Consider the following 23,351-nt stretch of genomic DNA (forward strand, 5'->3'; position numbering starts at 1 on the left):
CACTAGTCAACTGCAACTCAACATATGTAGTGTACCTGGTTACATGTACCAGCTGCCAGAAACAATATGTAGGCAGTACAGCGAGGAAATTAAAAACACGTATCGCAGAACACTTTCGGTGCACTACTAATACCCTCACTAGCAATCGCTCTGTGTCAGGGCTAACTAGACACCTTCGAGAGCATCATCAGAATGATTCCAGAGGTTTCAAAGTTGCAGCAATAGAAAAAGTTTTTTCATGCCGGAGGGGAGGAGATAGAACAGCCAAACTCAGGTCCCGTGAAGCATATTGGATTCTTGTACTAGACTCCCGCTTCCCCACCGGCATGAATACAAAACATGATCTGATGTATATCTACTAGATATATGTCCTAAAAGAGGGGGACACTCTCTCCTCATATTCTAGCTATGATATGGGTATACCATCTTTTGATGTAGGGTATATGATGGATATAGTTCATAATTTGCTGGGTATAGATGTGATTAGACTGGGATTAGCACTGTACTTGTGCGAATGTATGACAGGCTCTGCGTGTCTTGTTGAAGTATTAAGAGAGAAAAAAATGTTTTCTCCTTTTTGGAAACTGTTCACTGCTGCGGTTTCTCCATATATATATATATTTAAAAAACATATGTGGTTCATGTCGCTTCTTACTTACAGACATAGTATGGCCCGTAAACATATACGTGTACACATTGCTACCTATACTATTATTGTGGATATTTGTGGTATTTGCGCTTGATGCACATGTTCTGCGTACATATAAACATACGTGAACCATTACTATCCCTATAGACCTATGAGACCAAAGCACGAGTCAAACAACAAAAAATATTTTAAGTTTGGACCAAACGGAATGTACATACATTATGCAGTATTCACACTATGCGCCCTACAGATGCGGTTTTTCCCGTATAAGACCATTTTCATATATGTATAACCGGTCGGTAACCCAAATTAGGACTAAGTAATTATACCCGTACCCGGGCTTTACCATGTTGCCGGGGGTGGCACCCATGATATTGATATGGCCTCCGCACACATAGTGTTAAATATGATGCACTTACCCAGCACACGATTATCCATCCAGTCCAGGTCTTATACTTGCTTCCATCATTGACCTACGTCATCACCCTTCCGGAACCCGGGCTCCCGGGCTTTCCGTTTGGGTTCATTTGGAGTTACACTATATAAGGGGGCACTTGCCCGATATACTATGTGCCACGACTAAGAGCCAGCATAGGCTCGAAACGCGTCGGTTTCCCTTCCTTCTTTTTATTTCTCACTATGGATATCCTTTGTTTTTAACATGCAACATTAAAGGTGAAGTTTTAATTTTCTAATTGGACCGTTTTGGAGCAGCTGGAGGCCCACCCCTGCACGTGTGCTTTTTTCTTCCATTAAAACAGAGGGCATCTGTATAGCTGATAACTGATTCTTTGTTGTAGTCTGACAAGCTGCCAATACGTTTATATGTATTAATTATCTTCATATTTCTAGAGTGTATTTTGACCATGTAAGCCGCTTATTAACATACTAGCTTTTGCTCGTGGCTTCACGTTAAATTTGGGGTAACATAGATTAACTTTTTACGATCCTATAGTAATGAGGCCGCTCTGGGTAAAGTCTATGGGCATCCAAACAACCCGAAACATTACATATGCTGTTTCATGGAATTGAAGATCAACATCCTTTGAGGACTTTTACCGAGTCTGCGGGCAGGGGAACCCGCCTTCTCGAGCTGCTTATATACTGCCAACAATCCTCATATCCCATCCTCATATCTCTTCCTCCTATCTTGACCTCCTATCCCGACCTCCTATCCCGTCCTCCTATCTTTACCTCCTATCCCGACCTCCTATCCCGTCCTACAATCCCATCCTCCTATCTCGACCTCCTAACCCGACCTCCTATTCTGTCCTCCTATCCCTTCCTCCTATCTTTACCTCCTATCCCGACCTCCTATCCCAACCTCCTATACCAGGGCCACAGGGCACTGTTTATTTGTCTACTTGTGGTCATTATATGACATCTGTTTTATACACATGTATAATCAATGGCATTTATGTTCTATGATTCTAGATCTGATGAAGGTCAATGTTTGACCGAAACGTTATCTATTTACCTTGTGGATTGCATATGACATAAATCACCTAAACTGCAATTTTGAGTGCCAAGTCTTTTTGACCTATGATTTTAAGGAGTGGGGTCCAACTTGTGCACCTATACTGATCAAGAGTGCCATATTAGATGGAAAATTGAAGGAAGTCATTACAAACAACAACTGGTCCCACAAAAAACAAACCAGTAAAATTCCTTGCTGAATCTTCGCTTATCACCTCAAAGATTCTTTGTTGCCCATGGCAACCAGAGCGCAGCTTCAACTTCTTATATTGCTCTGGTAAAACGAAAGCTGAGCTATGATTGGTTGCTATGAGCAACAAAGAGAAACTTAGACTGATAATTCTTTCCCATTTCAAAAACAAATCGCATGAGTGTGACTGATGTCGCACAATGTCTCGCTCCGGGCATCACTGTATAGCCCTCGCCTAGACACACTCCATCATGTACTCCGCTTGTATGTCTCGCCCGCCTCCTAACTACGGGCACACTACTACAGCTTGGGGTTGCTAGGTAAGCCTACGCATAAAGCCGAGTGCGAACGCTTTATCACGTGATCCGCGAACGTCAGACAGCGGCGCGCATGCTCACATGTCCTTTGCATGGCTTTTTTTCTTCCTGTATTTAGAGTGTATGGAGTGCTGCCAGTTGTGCGCATGCGTGTTGTCCTGACCGGGCAGGAACTCACGCCTGTGCCCCTATCCTGGCCTTCATCCCTCCTCCCGGGACCTAGTCGTGACGGCGGGTTCCATGTCCCCGGCTCCGAGTTCGGGTACGGAACGCGGTCCGGCCGGTGATGGTGAAAAGCCGAATGCGTCGCTTACTGACTGCAGTGAATAGAAGAATGATGAAGCTGCTCATTGCACTCGCCTTGATCGCCTATGTAGCCTGTGAGTGCCCATTCATTCCTAGCGAGTCCGGCCGGGCAGTATGAGGGTGGGCACTGCTCCTGTGCCACATTGTTTTCTAGTACTTGGCAGTGCCCTGTGTGATGTAGTGGTGGGCACAGCAGATGTGTGTGTGGCCTGGCCATTGTGACTAGGGAGAACTCCTGGCTGTATACACTCTGTCAGCCGCCTGTGACGTCCTTGCCTATAGAGGACAATGCCCCCCTGTTTTTCATTCACTGGGCTGGAGCTGCCATGCTGGAAGTTTTCCCCTAGAGAAAGGCAGTGTGAATGCAGAGCGTGCCATCTCCGCACTGGCTGCCATAGACCCATCAGTGCCCATATTGTGCTGTAGGAGGTTACAAGTAATATAGATCAGTCACATCACTTACCTGCCTAGTAGAAAGGTGAAGCGGGGGCATGTACCGTATTTTTCGCCCTATAGGACGCACCGGCTTATAAGACGCACCCAATTTTAAAGGTGCAAAATCTACAAAAAAAAGATTCTGCACCCAACAGTGATCTTCAACCTGCGGACCTCCAGATGTTGCAAAACTACAACTCCCAGTATGCCCGGACAGCCGTTGGCTGTCCGGGCATGCTGGGAGTAGTAGTTTTGCAACATCTGGAGATCCGCAGGTTGAAGACCACTGGATAGGAGGTAATACTCACGTGTCCCCGTCGCTCCGGACCCGTCACCACTGCCCTGGATGTCGCTACATCGCTGTAGCCGCGTCCCCGGGGTGCCCCCGATGCTCCGGACGTCTTTTTCCCCGGGATCCACGCTCTCCGTCGCCGTCATCACGTCGATGACGTCGAAGGAGAGCGCAGTCATGCAGGGGATCCCGGCACGGAGCAGACACCGAGGAGGCAGGTAAGGTCCCTCCCGGTGTCCTGTAAGCTGTTCGGGACCGCGGCAGTCCCGAACAGCCCAACTTTCGCTTCAGACGCGGCGGTCAGCTTTGATCATTGCGTCTGAAGGGTTAATACAGGGCATCACCTCGATCGGTGATATTCTGTGTTAGCCGCAGGTCCCGGCCGTTGATGGCCGCAGGGACCGACCCGATAGGTGTGTATTCGCCGTATAAGACGCACCAACTTTTCCCTACCAGTTTTGGGGAAGAAAAAGTGCGTCTTATACGGCGAAAAATACGGTACATTGGTAATGTGTGCCAGCACACATCCCTTATTTTGTCTTATCCCACAATTAGGGGGTTAAGAGATTAATTTCTTCTGAAAAACGGCACCATACCTGTAATCAGGTTGTTTATGGTATTGCAGCTCGGTTCCATTGAAGTAGATGGGCCAAGTTGTAATACCACACACAACCTGAGGACACATGTGGAACTATTTTTAGCAGAAAATAGCTCACTCTTTCTATTCCTGGATAACCCCTTTTAAGAAAACTAGCTGAACGGTCGTAGACCACCCACTGGGACCCCCATTGACCATGACTACGGAGGGGACATATTCCACAGAATACACCTCATACTTGACCAGCGCTATATTCCTTCCTTATGGGGCTTCCGGACATTGCCAAGCTCTAACAGTGGATTTTAATGTCTGTATTGGTTGGCACATTTTTCAGAAGTTGGCATGTTAAGAAGATATTGTAGCCATTGGTTAGGGCATAACTTAGAAATGTCACAGGATAATGACAGCAAGTACCAGGAGCTGAGGATTTAAAGGCAAGCTCTACTTTAGCACAACCTATTCATACAGTTTCACTGCAGCACATCCTGTAGGTGTGAACTTACCCTTATGTGTTCACAGGTACTAACTATATCCTGTGCAGGATTTGAAGCTACAGATTTTATTGCAGATTTCAATGTGAACTAAATGACTTTAAATCTTCGGATTCAAATCCTGTTAATAAAATATACGCAGGAGACTGTACATGTGAATACGCCCTAAGGCTAGGGTCACACATGCCATATTTTCTGCAGCTGATTTTTCTACCCATTCACTTCAATGGGTAGGATAATATGCACGTGTGACCCTACCCTAAAAGTGCAATTCCAAAGTTTTCTGAACAATGACTATAGTACAGCACTGTTATTTTTCATAATTGCACCTATGATCAAACCGACAACCAAATACCAGAAAATCCACTGTCTATCCTTAGGGCAGGTCTTCCATGCTTGGCAGAGATCCACTCTAAGGGTGCATTCACACCACGTTCGTGAGATCACTATAAGACTCCAGTTGGCTTATTCAAATCAATGAGATGCAGTCCGAATCTCCTTCATTTAAATGCGCCAACCGTAGTTAGTGATCCACTCTCTAAGGGTGCATTCACACCACGTTTGTAAGATCCAGCTCCCGGATCCGGTTGGGAAATGTCAAAACCAGTCACTTCCATATCCCAGCTGGATCCGGCAGCTGGATCTTACAAAAGTGGTGTGAATGCATCCTTAGAGAGTGGATCACTATGTGAGTACGGTCGCCACGTTTAAAGAGTACCTCATCAAGTAAAACTTTTTGTATTGTCTTCATTATGTAAAATGAAGCCTTATTGCAGTACATCTTCATTAAAAAAATATATATATTTTCATCAGTTTTTACCTTTTTAAAAAGAGGCCACTAGGGGTTTCTCTTGTATGGTGTACTGCATAGCCTCAGGACCAGTGCGGCTCTGCTCATCTCTCGCTCCCTGCCTGTCAATCATGCAGGCGGGAGTGAGCGCTGTGCGTGGCGCGCACAGGGCTCTGTGATCACAGACATAACCACTGTCCTCTTGCCTGGTCTCCCCCCCCCGCCCCTCACATACACTTTTACACTGACATAAGCGCTCCCGCCGGAAACACTGCATCATATGTTTGCCAATTCATTTGATTGTAGTCATAGTGAAAAAGTGTGGTGTTTTCTGTATTTTCATTTTATTATTTAATTAAATTTTTTTTTTTTTTTGATGATCAGGGCATGTTCATACTCTGCAGATCTGCAGCGTGTCCAATCTGTCTACATCATGTTATAGAGCAGATGTGTGTGTATATCTAGTTGTGTAGGAAAAGTTCGAGGATAACTTGTCATCTATTCATACAAATCTCTGCTCATTCTGGGCTAAGTAGTCATAGAGGCAGTCCTATTCCATGATTGACAGGTCTCTATATACACTCTTAATCAGAGAGCTGTAAGTCACTGAGTAGGTCTTCCCACCTGACTACTGAGACCAGAATGAGCAGAGATTTCCCTGAATAAATGACTACTTAGGGTAGGTTCAAGTGACAGAATTCCGCCGCAATATTCCACACAGACATTCTCCTGCAGCAGAGTCCCATTGATTTCAATGGGTGTCTGCCGCACTGCACACAGTGGAAATCCCAATTCCGGCATCCTAAGAAAGAATAGACTTGTCTATTCTTTATGCGAATATCGCTCGGAAATGCATTGCCATCTATAAGATGGCGCATTTCTGAGCGGTCCTAGTGCTCATCAGATTATTTAAATGTGTGAAATGTCTGCCCGAGCTCAACGCCTCCTGCTCTACAGCATGACACCTTCAGAGTTGACTGCATTTTCATGGTGCCAGGGTCCTTTAAAGGGGTATTCTGGCTTTAGACATCTTATCCCCTATCCAAAGGAAAGGGGCAAAAGATGTCTGATCGCGGGGGGGGGGGGGGGGGGGGGGGGGGAGGTTGCGCTGGGATCTCAGCGGAGCAGTGCTGCATCTCCAGGCTTGGAAACCGGAAGTTTTCGGGACTGGAGACGTAACCCACGCCCCCCCTTGTGATGTCACGTTATGCCCCCTCCCTTCACGTCTATTGGAGGGGGCGTAACGGCCGTTACACCCCCTCCCATAGACATGAAGGGAGGGGGCGTGGCATCACTAGAGGGGCGTGGCGTTATGTCACGTCTCCAGTTTCGAAAACTTCTGGTTTCCGAGCCTGGAGATGCAGCTCTGCCCATAATGCCGGTGCTGCAGGGAGATCGCGGAGGGGTCCCAGCAGCAGGCCCCCCGCAATCAGACATCTTATGACCTATCCTTTTGGATAGGGAATAAAATGTCTAAAGCTGGAATACCCATTTACATAGGGTTTAATTGATTTCTTTAGAGCAGCTTTAAGCCCCAACGCTTCCATTGTGTTGTAAATACCCTCATAGGCCACCTTCACACGGAAGTATTTAGGGCAATCTTTGTAAGTCAAAACCAGGAGTTAATTCTAATATATATGCACTACTTCAGTGTCTTGCATCTATTTCTTATGGCATTACATATACAGATGCAACATACTGCGGGGGCTGTCATCTCTTGTGTCTATTTTTGAACCTGCCACTTAATTGACCTGATAAACGTTTTACGCTCCCGCACACCTGTTTCATAGCCACAGCCGAAAATACAAGATGATCTCATAGCATCTTCATGTCACATTTGTCTAGAAGATGCCTGAGGCTTGGACTGCAATGAGACATTTTAGAACACAAGTTGAATTTTTTGATAGGGATTTTCCCAAGATGATTGGAATGGTGATACATGTGTAATTTGTGGGGGTCCAACTGCTGGGACCTCCATCAAATACAAGAACAGCAGTCGAGTGTTCATTCAAATCATGATTTAGGGGGTATGGCAGCCGCATCCCATTCATTCTAACAGGCCAGACAGCAGTGCAAGATCCGTCGTATAGCAGGTACCAACACCTGACGGACCCCATTGACTTTAATGGTGCCTATTGGATGTCTGTCATGGTGTTTGGCATTTTACTAAAGGAAAGTGCAGCATGCTATGCTATTATGTCTGGCATGGGCATGCTGGGAGTTGTAGTTTGGCAACAGCTGGAGGCACCCTGGTTGGAAACACTGATGTAGCCTATACTTAAAGTATGGTACTGTTATGCTGAAACTACATTCCCCATACCTATGATGTGCTATAAGCAGGTGAGCAATGGCTTGATCGCAGTTAGTGGGTTATCTAGAAGTACACAGTTCCTAAGGTTTTATTAAAGCAGTTCTCAGCATGGCTCCCGGGTTATACAGATGACTTCTGTTAGAAGGCTGGAAGGGCACTGTGACTTGTCGGTTCCTGGAAGTGTCTTCAAGTCAAATAAGGGCTTATACCGAAAAACATCCTTTCCTTTCATGTAAACCCTTGCATCGAATGACTGAAAATTTGAGAGATTCCTTCTACATACTACATGTGTGGGTTGTAATTTTATGTCCATCTTTTAATGTATCTTTTTTTTTTTTTTTTTTCCAGCTGTTTGGGGAAACTTTGTCAACATGAGGTAAGATTATTTCATCCATTACTTATAAAAGTACAAACCTACCGTGTTTCTCCGAAAATAAGACCGGGTTTTATGTTAATGCTAGTCACCAAAAACACACTAGGGCTTATTTTCAGGGTAGGGCTTATTTATTTACATGTGATGGGCGCAGCTCTGCCCCCCAACATCCCCCCCCCCCCCACACACAGTTTATCAGCCCAGCGCTGAACCCCACATCGGGGGGCTAATCGTACCGTATGTCACCCACGAGCGCAGCTTCTCTCCTCCCCCCCCCCCCCGCCAAATAATTACTTGTACTTATTGTACAATGTACTTGTAAAGTAGCTTGAGCATAAAGGGCCCACATATACACCTGAATGTTTTTTATGTGGCACACACCTCTATACTTCTAAACACTGGCCAATACCTTTGCACCAAAGGAGCAGTTAAGTATTCCTGTGCCCGGGCTGCAAGTATTAAAAAACAAACTTTAACTTACCTTCGTCCTCCATTCCTGCGTTGCTAAGGAACCGGCCTCACTGTTCTCCGCTGTTCTTGCTGCGGTCCTAGGGATGGAACGTCACAGAGCCTCCAGCCTATCACCGGCTGCAGCGATGTCCCGCCTCGGCCGATGATTGGCTGAGCCAACTGTCATGTATGGAGTCGGCCGACTCCTTACATGACAATACACTCAGCCTATCATAGGCTGAGGCGGGACATTACTGCAGCCAGTGATAGGCTGGAGGCTCTGTGATGTCCCAACACCAGGAAGCAGCAAGAGCAGCGGAGAACAGTGAGGCCGGTTCCTTTGCAACGGGGGAACTTAGGTAAGTTAAAGTTTGTTTTTTAATATTTGGAGCCCGGGCATTGCCTAGATCGGTTGTCTTCAACCTGCAGACCTCCAGATGTTGCAAAACTACAACTCCCAGCATGCCCGGACAGCCGTTGGCTTTCTGGGCATGCTGGGAGTTGTAGTTTTGCAACATCTGGAGGTCCGCAGATTGAAGACCACTGGCCTAGGTCTTATTTTCGGGGTAGGGCTTATATTGCAGCCCACCCCGATAATCCAGCTAGGGCTTATTTTCGGGGTAGGGTGTATGTGAAAACCACAAGCTATACCAATTATCTTGTGCATTTACGGCTCCACAACTTTGGTGTCAAGAATAGCCAGACAGCATGGAGGCTTTGAAAGGGTTTTCCAGTAGTTAAAGTAATCGCCTACAGACTGGGACACATGTAGGAAATACCAAAATCTTTACTTTCTTCTAAACTTGCCGGTCCCCCCCCAAGCTCAGGATGGAGTGGTCACATGCTGTACTTAGGCTGCAGAATTACATGCACACTGTACGTGACATTTTGAACTACATCCAGTTGGGGTCAATGTAGTGGGGTAAGTAAAGGTGTGTTTTTTTTTATTTTATTTTTTTTATTTATTCTGGGGAGGTTTAACCACTAAAAAACCTTGAATGTTTCTGCAATGACAGCAATGGTCAGGCTGTGTGGTGCCACTGTGAACTAGAGCCCTGCGCTGTACTGTTGACGGTACGTGAATGTTAGTACTATGTGCATTGCACTCTAATGTCAGTACACATTCCTACATGAGGGGTAGGGGGTGCAGAGCATTGAAACCAAAAGCTTAGCTATGATTGGTTGTTATAAGAAGACCAAACAGATTTCAGGAAGATTGATTGATTGATAAATCTGGGCCCATTGTGTTTCCTTTGCTGTCACCAGCCGTCAAAACACTTGGGGAAATTTATCAAAACCTGTGTAGAGGAAGAGCGGTGTAGTTGCCCATAGCAGCCAATCAGATTTATTCTTTCAGAAGCCTTTTTAAAAATGAAAGAAGCGCTCTGGTTGATATGGGCAACTGTACTACTCTTCCTTTACACAGATTTGAACCCCCTAGAGGACACGTGGGAAACGTTGCAGTGCCCTGGGAATAAGAGCACAGTGACATACATGTACACTGAGCTGTTCCGCAATCACCACGTCGGTATTCCGCAGTCACCTGCTATCAGCAACAGGGACCTCAAGGACAACGGTATACATCAGCTATGTCCGCCATTAACCCTTCAGATGCATCATGGCATCTGAAGTATTGCTGTGCAATTTCAGGTGGTCCGATGTGTTAAGATAGCCAGCGGAGCTCCGCTCCCCCCCTGCGGTCTTCTTCTCTGGTCCGCCTTCTAGCAGATGAGAGAAGTAGATCGCAAATAACACTGATCAGTGCTATGCATAGAATGTAATAAATACAAAAAAGTGTAGTTTAAAAAAAACTAACTTTTTTTTTTAAATAAAAGTGAAGAAACCCCTCCCCAATAAAAAATTTCACCCTTTTTCCATTTTACCAAACAGAATGTAAAATTTTAAAAAATAAAATCAACACATTTAAGTAAAAAATTGCTGCTTTTTAGTCACATCACATCCCAGAAAAAAATTACATAAAAGTGATCACAAAGTCACACATACACACATTTAGTAGCGTTAATAACTACAGGTCACTGTGAAGAAAATCTAGCCCTCATACAATGGGAAAGTTATAGGGGTCAGAATAGTGTTTTTAAACAGGTGAGATTTGCTGAAAATGTTACATTATCTCATCCATTGCCCTCAGACATTGGATTTTTCTGTGTAAATACAGTAGAAAAGATGACATTTAGTAGATTGGCCTTTTCCACATCCTCCTCCACCTGTACACCCAGACTATTTCTTAGGGGACCAATACTTTGTTTTAAAGGACATCTGTAGTGCAATATAACTTATCCCCAATAAGTTATAGATCGCAGGGTGTCCGAGCACTGGGGCCCCCCGCGATCTCCTGTACGGGACCACGGCAGTATGCTGGAAAGGGGGCGTTCAGTCCTTTGGATAGGGGATAATTTTTATGTTGCACTGGAGTAAGCCTTTAAGTTTCCTATTATTTATGTAGGTGAAGAATATTTTTGGGTTCTTTTTACTTTCTATAGCAATCATTTTCTCTGTTACAATTTTTGCTAGTTTTATTCTTTATTCTTTTACAGAATTTGTTCCTCTCAATATTTTTTTTTTAATGCTTCCCCACTACCACCTTGTTTTGTCTGCTGCCGGCCACTCTGTTAGTAATACTTTAAAGGGGTACTAAGATGGAACATTTTATTTTTTTATTAACTGGTGCTAGAAAGTTACAGATTTGAAAATTACAGTGGTCCCTCAACATATGATATTAATTGGTTCCAGGAGAACCATCATATGTTGAAACCATCATATGTCGAGTACATATGTCTATGTAAAAATGGGAATTGGTTCTGGGGCCTCGGAACCATTGTATGTTGAATACATATCTCTATGGGAAACTGCCAATTGGTTCTGGGATGACCATTGTATGGGGAGTGTTTAACAAACCAGGGTGCCTCCAGCTGTTGCACAACTACAACTCCCAGCATGCATGTACAGCCATTGACTGTCTGGGCATGCTGGGAATTATAGTTTTGCAACAGCTGGAGGCACACTGATAGGGAAACATTGATGTATGGGGTGTATAGTGTGTATATGTATTGTATGTGATGTGTGACATCGCATACAGTACTGTACAGTTCTTTAAATACCTTCAGGGGGACAGAATGTCCTCCATTACGATCCTGCCGACTACAGCTCTATAGGAAAGGAAGGGGAGAGCAGCCAGCAGCTCATTGGATGCCTGCAGCAAGATGCTGCAGGCTATTGGCTATGGCTGCACTGGGGGGCGGGGCTTACACAGAGCTCACAGTGGAAGCCTGCGTGAGTTAGCAGGACAGCATGTGAGTAACAGGAGGCAGAACGGGGCACATTAAACAACTATCTGTCAGTTGCTGAAGTTGTCAGCGCTGTCAGATAGCTGTTTGTACAATGGCCCCGACACACAGCAGCATCGTATGTCGATGCTGCCTTCAACATACGATGGGCTCTGAGAGGCCATCATATGTTGAAATGATCATATGTCGGGGACATCGTAAGTCGGGGGTCACTGTTCTTCTATTTAAAAATCTTAATCATTCCAGTACCTATCAGCTGCTGTATGCACCGTAGGAAGCTTGTTTCTTTTAAAATTTATTTTCAGTCTGACCACAGTGCTTTCTGCTGACACCTCTGCCTGTATCAGGAACTTTCCAGAGCAGAAGAGGTTTGCTATGGGGATTTGCTTCTGCTCTGGACAGTTCCTGACATGGACAGAGGTGTCAGCAGAGAGCTCTGTGGTCAGACAAAATAAATTCAAAAAGAAAAGCACTTCCTCTGTAGTATACAGCAGCTGATAAGTACTGTAAGGATTAAGATTTTGTAATCTTAAGTAATTTACAAATCTGTTTAACTTTATGGCACCAGTTAAATTGTGTTCCACTGGAGTACCCCCTTTAAAACAGTCGTCAGGTCCTCTATAGTGTACCTGTCAATAGCAAAAACTTTTTATATAATGTAGAAAATAACATACAGTGATCCCTCAACATACGATGGTAATTCGTTCCAAATTAACCATCGTTGCTTGAATTTATTGTATGTTGAGGAATCCGTGCTATAGTAATATACAAAGTTATACTCGCGTGTCCCCGCTGCTCCGGACAGTCACCGCTGCCCTGGATTATCTCTCTCCATTGCAGTCATCAGGTCCCTGGAGTGTCCTCGCTGCTCCAGACAGCCACTGCTGCTCTGGATCGTCGCTGCGCACGCCGCTCCTATTGGATGACGGGACGGTGTGCGTGGCAACAAAATGACAAGGAAGGAGAGCAACGGCCATGCAGCGGAACGTGAAGAGGACTGTCCGGAGCGGCGGGTACAGAACAGTGACACTCACAGGGGCACACAGGGCACATTAAAAGGCAATCCGGCTGCAGCTGAAGCAGTCTGCGCTGCCGGATAGCCGTTTTTGCAATGGCCCCAACAAACAAAGGCTTCGTATGTTGATGCTGCCTTCAACATAAGAAGGCCATCGTATGTTGAAATGATCGTATGTCGGGGCCATCGTAAGTCGGGGGTCACTGTATGTATATTTGTGTCCCTGCAGCTATTGCCTGTAAGTCTCTGTGCAAAGACAAAATACAGGAAGTGTGGGTGGACAAGCAGGGCTCTATAACAACCCCCCCCCCCCCCCTTGCTCAAACAGAAGGATGATTGACAAGCCAGGACCCTGCACAGAGCCCTGCTTGTCCCACCCTCTTTTCCTGTATTTGGACTCCTCACAAAGGCACACAGGCAATAGCTGCAGGGACAGCATTTTTTCACCCAAAAAGATATACATTTTAACCATTGTATATTACAAATGGTATTATCTACATTATATAAAAAGTATTCAAAGTTTTTGCTTCAGGCAGGTACACTTTAACCCCTTAACGACTCTGTACGTAAATGTACGTCATGGTGCGGTGGTACTTGACGCACCAGGAAGTACATTTACATCCTATACATGACGCGAGGACCGGATCAGTGGGCGCATCATGCAGGGCAGGTCCCGGCTGCTATCAGCAGCCAGGTACCCGTCGGTAATGGCGGACATCAGCGATCGCGCAGATGTCTGCTATTAACCCCTCAGATGCCGTGATCAATACTGATCATGGCATCTGTGGCAGTGCGGCACTTTGAACGGGTGATCGGATCGCCTGCGGCGCTGCAGCGGGGATCCGATAGCCCAAATGCGTCCCGCCATCATCCTGGTGTCTTCTGCTCTGGTTTGCAATCGAGCAGACCAGAGAGCAGTAGATAGCCGATAATGCTGTTTAGTGCAATGCCCTATGCATTGCACTGAACAGTATTATAAATCAAGTGATTTCTATAAATAGTCCTCTATAGGGACTATAAAAGTAAAAAAAAAAAAAAGTGAATAAGCCCCTCCCCCAATAAATTTAAATTCCCCTTATTACAAAATGTGTAAAATAAATGATTTTGTATCACCACATGCATAAATGTCAAAACTATTAAGATATAATGTTAATGATCCATATGGGGAACGGCGTAAATGTAAAAAATGAAAAGGTCAGAAATTGCTGCATTTTGGTTACATCACATCCCAAAATTTTTTTTTTTTTTATAAAAAGTCACATATACACTAAAATGGTACCAATAAAAACTACAGATCATGGTGCAAAAATGAGCCCTCATACACCCCCGTATACAAAAAATGAGAAAGCTATAGGGGTCATAATAGGGCGACCTAAAACCTACAAATTTTGGTTAAAAAAGTTTGAGGTTTTACTTTAATTGGTACAATAACAGTAAAGCGTGTCATCATGGGTATCATTTTAATTGTATTGACCCACAGAATATATAGAACATGCCATTTTTACTGTAAAGTGCACTGTGCAAAAAAGAACCCCCCCCCCCCCCCCCCCCAAAAAAAAAAGATGTAATTACAAAGTACAATTGGTAAGGCAAAAAACAAGCCCTCATATGGGTCTGTGGATGGAAAAATAAAGTCATGGATTTTAGAAGAAGGAGAAAAAAAACTGAAATGAAGTCCTTAAGGCCCAATGTTGGGGAGTCCTAGTGGAGAGAATGGAATGGTATTTAGGCATGTCCTCTTCTGATTTGTTCACTTAAGGGACAATGGGCCTTTATCCTTGTAATCAGCGGTCCTAGCAGTTGCACCTATGGATATGTTTAGCATGTGTGTTTAGAGCTGCACTAGCATACATGCTAAATGTACTTCACTATCCTAAAGTTAATGTAACCTTTGGTTGCAGTTCTGAGAAGTTTTTGTATATAGGGGGTGTGGTTGATGCATGCAGTTATATCATTTTGTTAAAGGGGTACTCTGGATAACTTTATTTTTTATTTTTAAATCAACTGTTGCCAGAAAGTTAAACAGATTTGTAAATGACTTGAAAAAATCTTTACCCTTCCCTTACTTTTTAGCAACTGTATGCTACAGGGGAAATTCTATTATTTTTGAATTTCTTTTTTGTCTTGTCCACAGTGCTCTCTGCTGACACCTGATGCCTGTATCAGGAACTATCCAGAGAAGTAGAAAATCCCCATTGCAAACCTATGCTACTCTGGACAGTTCTTGAAATGGACAAAGGTTTCAGCAGAGAGCAAGACAAAAAATAAATTAAAAAAGAATAGAATTTCCTCTGTAGCATACAGCTGCTAAAAAGTACTGGAAGGGTAAAGATTTGTTTAATAGAAGTCATTTACAAATCTGTTTAACTTTCTGGCACCAGTTCATTAAAAAAAAATGTTTTCCACCGGGGTACCCCTTTAAAGGAGAAGTCTCATGGACCAAAACATATCTGAAGCGGAGGCTGCCACGCCTCCTCCATATAGTTCTGTGGGAGAGCCATTCGGCAGTCTTCAGTAGAGATGAGCGAACTTACAGTAAATTCGATTCGTCACAAACTTCTCGGCTCGGCAGTTGATAACTTATCCTGCGTAAATTAGTTCAGCCTTCAGGTGCTCCGGTGGGCTGGAAAAGGTGGATACATTCCTAGGAAAGATTCTCCTAGGACTGTATCCACCTTTTCCAGCCCACGGGAGCACCTGAAAGCTGAACTAATTTATGCAGGAAAAGTCATCAACTGCCGAGCCGAGAAGTTTGTGACGAATCGAATTTATTGCAAGTTCGCTCATCTCTAGTCTTCAGCTTATCCATAGAGCTATATGGAGAGGGTGTGGCGGCCTTCTCTTTGGGCAGGGGTCCTGACGCGCTCCTGTGTTAGCGCACCGGGGCTTCGTTCAGGAGATTGTGGGGAGCCCCAGGGCTTGAACCTTGTGTGATCTATACTTTATCCTTTTGGATAGGGGATAAGTTTTTAATCATGAGACTTGTCCTTTAATATTTGTTAACCAAAGGCCACCATAGGTCAGACTTATAAATGTTAACAGATGGCTTCATTCTTCACGTATGATTATCTTGACCTACCTACTTATTTCTTCTCAGCAGGTCGATCCAGGAGAATGGGGAGCAGAAAATGGAAAAGAAAATAGAAGAGGTCTGTTATATTATGTTCCTGTGTTTTACCCAGCATTTATTGCAAAAGTGTTCTGTTCTGAATTGCCAATTCCATCATGTTATTTTATTTTAAATGATAGCCCTATGGGGTGATGGAACCCAGCACTCTTCACAGACTGACAGTATGAATTGGATAATGTTCCTTTCATCCGTGAAACTATAGTTCAAGGATACCTGGTGTAGCATTGAAAAAAAATCTATAATTTCCTTTTTTATTCACTTTGAGGTCACATGTTTTGCTATATTTCAGTGTTTTCTTTTTAACAGGTGATCGGACCATTAAGGGATAAAATAAGAGATTTGGAAAAAAGGTAAGTCCAGTGTGAAAAAAAGACATATATCTCGCTCAATGGTTGCATACATTTCTGTTTGTTTTTGTTGTATGTTTGCAATTGTTTTAAACAAATATAACTTTTTTTTATTTGTTAAAATATGTAAAAACTGTAAAATAGCAAAAAAATAAATACACGGTACACCACAATACATGACTAATGGAGGGGAAAAAACTATATACCATAGTATACAATTTATTTGTAGCACAGGAAAGTAGTGCATGCAGAACTTTTCTATCCCACAAAAAACTGTTCACAAACTTACTGGGGACAAAAAGCAAGCCTAATTTATATACTTTTGGCAACTTTTACATATTGGAAGTCTGTGGGTATGCCACAGTATATGTTTAGGTACTATTTAAATGTATCCCCAGGTGTACTTCTGTGGTATAGATGCGAACCAGCCATAATCCAGGTAACTTTTTAGCATGCTTGCTAGGAACAGCACTATTTCTGGCCACAATATAAGATGCATGGAGAATTGTGAATATTTAATTTTTAATTGTCTCTGACCTAGTAGGTGTATGAAATCTCCCATATACAGAAGAGGGGGATCATGATGTCCTATATCTCTATAGCACAGCCTTAGAAACAGAAGCATAGAGGACATTATAGAGCAGTACTGAGTAGTGAAGATATATAGAACTACTCACTATAAACTCCTGTAGTCTTTCTGCTTCTGCCTTCCCCCCCCCCCCCTTGTATTGTTATAAAAACAGAGAGGACCAGCTCACCCCTTTTCACCTCCTGCGTCACAGAGCAGTGTGGACCACACTAGTTGAACTTGGCAAAAGAGAAAAGATAGTCCAGCGCAGTAGCTCAATTGCAGAAGCGATCTTATTATAATATTATAATAAATAAATATATAGCTCAAGAAAATATTTTTTTTTTTTTTAGCTGTACAGCTTAAATGGGCACTGTCAGATTCAAAAACTTTTCATATGTTGTACATATACAACAGTAACATTTTCTAATATACTTCATAAGAAAAAATGTTATTTCCTTTTTATAGAAATCATGGCTTTGTCCAAGCTGAAGCACAGGCATGGACAAAGTCCAGTAAGTGAGGGTGGGCTAGCACTCCTCTGTGCTCTCTCCTGTCTGATAGGACTCTTCTGTGCACTCTCCTGTCTGATGGGATGACTCTGTGCTCTCTTCTGTCTGATAGGACTCTTCTGTGCTCTCTCCTGTCTGATGGGACGACTCTGTGCTCTCTCCTGTCTAATAGTACTCCTTTGTGTTCTCTCCTGTCTGATAGTACTCCTCTGTGTTCTCTCCTGTCTGATAGTACTCCTTTGTGCTCTCTCCTGTCTGATAGGACTCCTCTGTGCTCTCTCCTGTCTGATAGGACTCCTCTGTGCTCTCTCCTGTCTGATAGTACTCTGATGCTCTTTCCTGTCTGATAGGACTCTTCTGTGCACTCTCCTGTCTGATGGGACGACTCTGTGCTCTCTCCTGTCTGATAGGACTCCGGTGCTCTCTCCTGTTTGATAGGCCTCTTCTGTGCTCTCTCCTGTCTGATAGGACTCTTCTGTGCTCTCTCCTGTCTGATAGGACTCTTCTGTGCTCTCTCCTGTCTGATAGGACTCTTCTGTGCTCTCTCCTGTCTGATAGGACTCTTCTGTGCTCTCTCCTGTCTGATAGGACTCTTCTGTGCACTCTCCTGTCTGATGGGACGACTCTGTGCTCTCTCCTGTCTGATAGGACTCCTCTGTGTTCTCTCCTGTCTGATAGTACTCCTTTGTGCTCTCTCCTGTCTGATAGTACTCTGATGCTCTTTCCTGTCTGATAGGACTCTTCTGTGCACTCTCCTGTCTGATGGGACGACTCTGTGCTCTCTCCTGTCTGATAGGACTCTTCTGTGCTCTCTCCTGTCTGATAGGACTCTTCTGTGCTCTCTCCTGTCTGATAGGACTCTTCTGTGCTCTCTCCTGTCTGATAGGACTCTTCTGTGCTCTCTCCTGTCTGATAGGACTCTTCTGTGCTCTCTCCTGTCTGATAGGACTCTTCTGTGCTCTCTCCTGTCTGATAGGACTCTTCTGTGCTCTCTCCTGTCTGATAGGACTCTTCTGTGCTCTCTCCTGTCTGATAGGACTCTTCTGTGCTCTCTCCTGTCTGATAGGACTCTTCTGTGCACTCTCCTGTCTGATAGGACTCTTCTGTGCACTCTCCTGTCTGATGGGACGACTCTGTGCTCTCTCCTGTCTGATAGGACTCTTCTGTGCTCTCTCCTGTCTGATAGGACTCTTCTGTGCTCTCTCCTGTCTGATAGGACTCTTCTGTGCTCTCTCCTGTCTGATAGGACTCTTCTGTGCTCTCTCCTGTCTGATAGGACTCTTCTGTGCTCTCTCCTGTCTGATAGGACTCTTCTGTGCTCTCTCCTGTCTGATAGGACTCTTCTGTGCTCTCTCCTGTCTGATAGGACTCTTCTGTGCTCTCTCCTGTCTGATAGGACTCTTCTGTGCTCTCTCCTGTCTGATAGGACTCTTCTGTGCTCTCTCCTGTCTGATAGGACTCTTCTGTGCACTCTCCTGTCTGATGGGACGACTCTGTGCTCTCTCCTGTCTGATAGGACTCCGGTGCTCTCTCCTGTTTGATAGGCCTCTTCTGTGCTCTCTCCTGTCTGATAGGACTCTTCTGTGCTCTCTCCTGTCTGATAGGACTCTTCTGTGCTCTCTCCTGTCTGATAGGACTCTTCTGTGCTCTCTCCTGTCTGATAGGACTCTTCTGTGCTCTCTCCTGTCTGATAGGACTCTTCTGTGCTCTCTCCTGTCTGATAGGACTCTTCTGTGCTCTCTCCTGTCTGATAGGACTCTTCTGTGCTCTCTCCTGTCTGATAGGACTCTTCTGTGCTCTCTCCTGTCTGATAGGACTCTTCTGTGCTCTCTCCTGTCTGATAGGACTCTTCTGTGCTCTCTCCTGTCTGATAGGACTCTTCTGTGCTCTCTCCTGTCTGATAGGACTCTTCTGTGCTCTCTCCTGTCTGATGGGAGGACTCTTCTGTGCTCTCTCCTGTCTGATGGGAGGACTCTTCTGTGCTCTCTCCTGTCTGATGGGACGACTCTGTGCTCTCTCCTGTCTGATGGGACGACTCTGTGCTCTCTCCTGTCTGATGGGACGACTCTGTGCTCTCTCCTGTCTGATGGGACGACTCTGTGCTCTCTCCTGTCTGATGGGACGACTCTGTGCTCTCTCCTGTCTGATGGGACGACTCTGTGCTCTCTCCTGTCTGATGGGACGACTCTGTGCTCTCTCCTGTCTGATGGGACGACTCTGTGCTCTCTCCTGTCTGATAGTACTCCTCTGTGTTCTCTCCTGTCTGATAGTACTCCTTTGTGCTCTCTCCTGTCTGATAGTACTCTGATGCTCTTTCCTGTCTGATAGGACTCTTCTGTGCACTCTCCTGTCTGATGGGACGACTCTGTGCTCTCTTCTGTCTGATAGGACTCTTCTGTGCTCTCTCCTGTCTGATGGGACGACTCTGTGCTCTCTCCTGTCTGATAGTACTCCTCTGTGTTCTCTCCTGTCTGATAGTACTCCTTTGTGCTCTCTCCTGTCTGATAGGACTCTGATGCTCTTTCCTGTCTGATAGGACTCTTCTGTGCACTCTCCTGTCTGATGGGACGACTCTGTGCTCTCTTCTGTCTGATAGGACTCTTCTGTGCTCTCTCCTGTCTGATGGGACGACTCTGTGCTCTCTCCTGTCTGATAGTACTCCTCTGTGTTCTCTCCTGTCTGATAGTACTCCTTTGTGCTCTCTCCTGTCTGATAGGACTCTGATGCTCTTTCCTGTCTGATAGGACTCTTCTGTGCACTCTCCTGTCTGATGGGACGACTCTGTGCTCTCTCCTGTCTGATAGGACTCCGGTGCTCTCTCCTGTTTGATAGGCCTCTTCTGTGCTCTCTCCTGTCTGATGGGATGACTCTGTGCTCTCTCCTGTCTGATGGGATGACTCTGTGCTCTCTCCTGTCTGATGGGATGACTCTGTGCTCTCTCCTGTCTGATAGTACTCCTCTGTGTTCTCTCCTGTCTGATAGTACTCCTTTGTGCTCTCTCCTGTCTGATAGTACTCTGATGCTCTTTCCTGTCTGATAGGACTCTTCTGTGCACTCTCCTGTCTGATGGGACGACTCTGTGCTCTCTCCTGTCTGATAGGACTCCGGTGCTCTCTCCTGTTTGATAGGCCTCTTCTGTGCTCTCTCCTGTTTGATAGGCCTCTTCTGTGCTCTCTCCTGTCTGATGGGACGACTCTGTGCTCTCTCCTGTCTGATGGGACTCTTCTGTGCTCTCTCCTGTCTGATGGGACTCTTCTGTGCTCTCTCCTGTCTGATGGGACGACTCTGTGCTCTCTCCTGTCTGATGGGACGACTCTGTGCTCTCTCCTGTCTGATGGGACGACTCTGTGCTCTCTCCTGTCTGATGGGACGACTCTGTGCTCTCTCCTGTCTGATGGGACGACTCTGTGCTCTCTCCTGTCTGATGGGACGACTCTGTGCTCTCTCCTGTCTGATGGGACGACTCTGTGCTCTCTCCTGTCTGATGGGACGACTCTGTGCTCTCTCCTGTCTGATGGGACGACTCTGTGCTCTCTCCTGTCTGATGGGACGACTCTGTGCTCTCTCCTGTCTGATGGGACGACTCTCTGCTCTCTCCTGTCTGATGGGACGACTCTGTGCTCTCTCCTGTCCTATCAGACAGCACAGAGGAGTGCTAGCCCACCCTCACTAACTGGAATTTGCTTGTGCTTCAGCTTGGACAAAGCCATGATTTTATAAGCCATGATTTCTATAAAAAGAAAATAACATTTTCTTATGAAGTATATTAGAAAGGGTAATGTTTTGCCAAGATGTACAACATATGAAAGTTTAAAAGTTTTTTAATCTGACAGTGCCCATTTAACCACTTAGGGACCCAGGGCTTACAGGTACGCCCTGACGCCCTGGTACTTAAGGACCGCCTGGCGGGGACCGGGGTAACTGCTAATATCTATCAGCTGGCACCCCGTACAGACCCCCCCCCCCCATGTCGGCAATCGCCGGCCAGTTCAGATCACTGATTTGCAGCGATTCCAGGTCAATCAGGTCTCTGGTGACCCGGAAAAAAAAAGGTGAATGGGGCAGTCCGAGACAGCCCCATTCACCCTTACCCAGCAGGAGTGAGGTGGCACGGATGCCACCTCACAATCACGTGATTCGACCAGTCGGAACGACCGACCAATCCCTGTCCTGCTGGCCGGTGATCGGGGAGGATATCGGGGCCGGCGGGGGTCTCTTACTTCTCCCTGGTCCAGCAGGGGTCCCCTCAGGAGTGGCGGTGGTCCCGGTGGCAGGAGCAGTGGCAGCATCGGCGGCGTTCCCGGTGGCAGGATACAGCAGGAGGTGATGTCTGTTCACCTCCTGCTGTTGCTTAGCAACAACTTTCAGCATGCACAGCCAAAGGGCACGCTGGGAGTTGTAGTTTTGCAACATCTGGAGTTCCAACTACAACTCCCAGTATGCCCTTTGGTAATCTGTGCATGCTGGGGGTTGTAGTTATGAAACTGCTGGAGGCACGTTGGTTGTGAAACAGTGTCCTAACTCAGTGTTTCGCAACCAGTATGCCTCCAGCTGTGTCAAAAATACAACTCCTAGCATGCACTTTACATGCTGGCTGTTCTACTTTTTGCAAAAGCTGAAGGCACACTGGTTGCAAAACAGTGAGTTAAGTAACGTACTCTATGTTGTGTAACCAATGTGCCTCCAGCTATTGCATAACTACAACTCCCAGCATGTATGGTCTGTCAGTGCATGCTGGGAGTTTTAGTTTTGCAACAGCTGGAGGCTGCAGGTAATTTTGGTATCGGAGCCAAGTGTAATTCTTGCATCCAGCTCTGTCCCTATGCAAATCCCTAATTTAGGCCTCAAATACTCATGGCGCTCTCTCACTTCGGAGCTCTGTGGTATTTCAAGGAAATAGTTTAGGGCCACATATGGGGTATTTCCGTACTCGGGAGAAATTGCGTTACAAATTTTTAGTGGCTTTCTCCTTTTACCTCTTATGAAAAGGTAAAGTTGGAGGCTATACCAGCACGTTAGTGTAAAAAAAAAATATATATATATATTTTTTTTTTTTACACTAACATGCTGGTGTTGCCCCATACTTTTAATTTTCACAAATGGTAAAAGGGGAAAAAAAGACCCCAAAAATTTGTAACACAATTTCTCCTGAGTATGGAAATACCCAATATGTGGGTGTAAAGTGATCTTTGGGCGCACAACAAGGCTATGTGATAAGGGTATTGTGAGCCTTAACACCCCACAGGTGTTTGACAAATTTTTGTTAAAGTTGGATGTGAAACTGAAAAAAAAAAAAAATGTTTCACTAAAAGGCTGGTGTAAGAACATACCCCATATGTGGATGTAAAGTGCTCTGCGGGTGCACTACAATGCTCAGAAGAGAAGGAGCGCTGTTGGGATTTTTGAGGGAGAATGGCCCTCATTTACTTAGAAAATCGGGTTGTAAGTCTATCTTGCTTTCTTACCCGACTGCTTTTTTCCCCTGGTATTTATTATGTCGCATCCTGTTTGTCGCACATGGTTTTTGTTGGTTTTGGTTTCCAACTCCTCTGAGTTGTCGGGAAAAAATCCACAACAATTCAACAAATTCGGGCTGGAAACCTTTATAAATACGTGGGAAAGCTCAGAAATGTCGTGTTACGCCCCTTTTTCGGGTTTTGGAGAATCCACATCGGGGCCGTCGGGGGGAAAAAATGTTGCATCATGTCGCAGACTGGCGCACGATGTCTGCGACATGTCGCAGACAAAGATGCACCAGAAAAACCCGACAAAGTCGGGTTTAGAATAGTAAATGAG

At 45.2% G+C, this 23,351-nt stretch overlaps 1 protein-coding gene across 5 annotated transcripts in view; it reads left to right on the top strand.

Annotated features, from left to right (window-relative positions):
• Window positions 1–2,493: 2,493 nt before the first annotated feature.
• Window positions 2,494–23,351, top strand: part of UXS1 (UDP-glucuronate decarboxylase 1) — a 52,073-nt gene continuing 31,215 nt past the window's right edge. The window contains exons 1-4 of one of the 5 annotated variants that reach the window (XM_056556047.1): window positions 2,494–2,635; window positions 8,204–8,231; window positions 16,099–16,147; window positions 16,435–16,478. In XM_056556047.1, the coding sequence (XP_056412022.1) occupies window positions 8,227–8,231; window positions 16,099–16,147; window positions 16,435–16,478 (98 nt within the window). In that variant the 5' untranslated portion in view covers window positions 2,494–2,635; window positions 8,204–8,226. Of the gene's footprint in view, window positions 2,636–2,731; window positions 3,013–8,203; window positions 8,232–16,095; window positions 16,148–16,434; window positions 16,479–23,351 lie in introns of those variants that run through there. The other 4 variants (XM_056556046.1, XM_056556043.1, XM_056556044.1 and 1 more) reach the window with 4 other exon arrangements.

This window comes from Hyla sarda, chromosome 2, assembly GCF_029499605.1.
Source record: "Hyla sarda isolate aHylSar1 chromosome 2, aHylSar1.hap1, whole genome shotgun sequence".
Taxonomy (NCBI): domain Eukaryota; kingdom Metazoa; phylum Chordata; class Amphibia; order Anura; family Hylidae; genus Hyla; species Hyla sarda.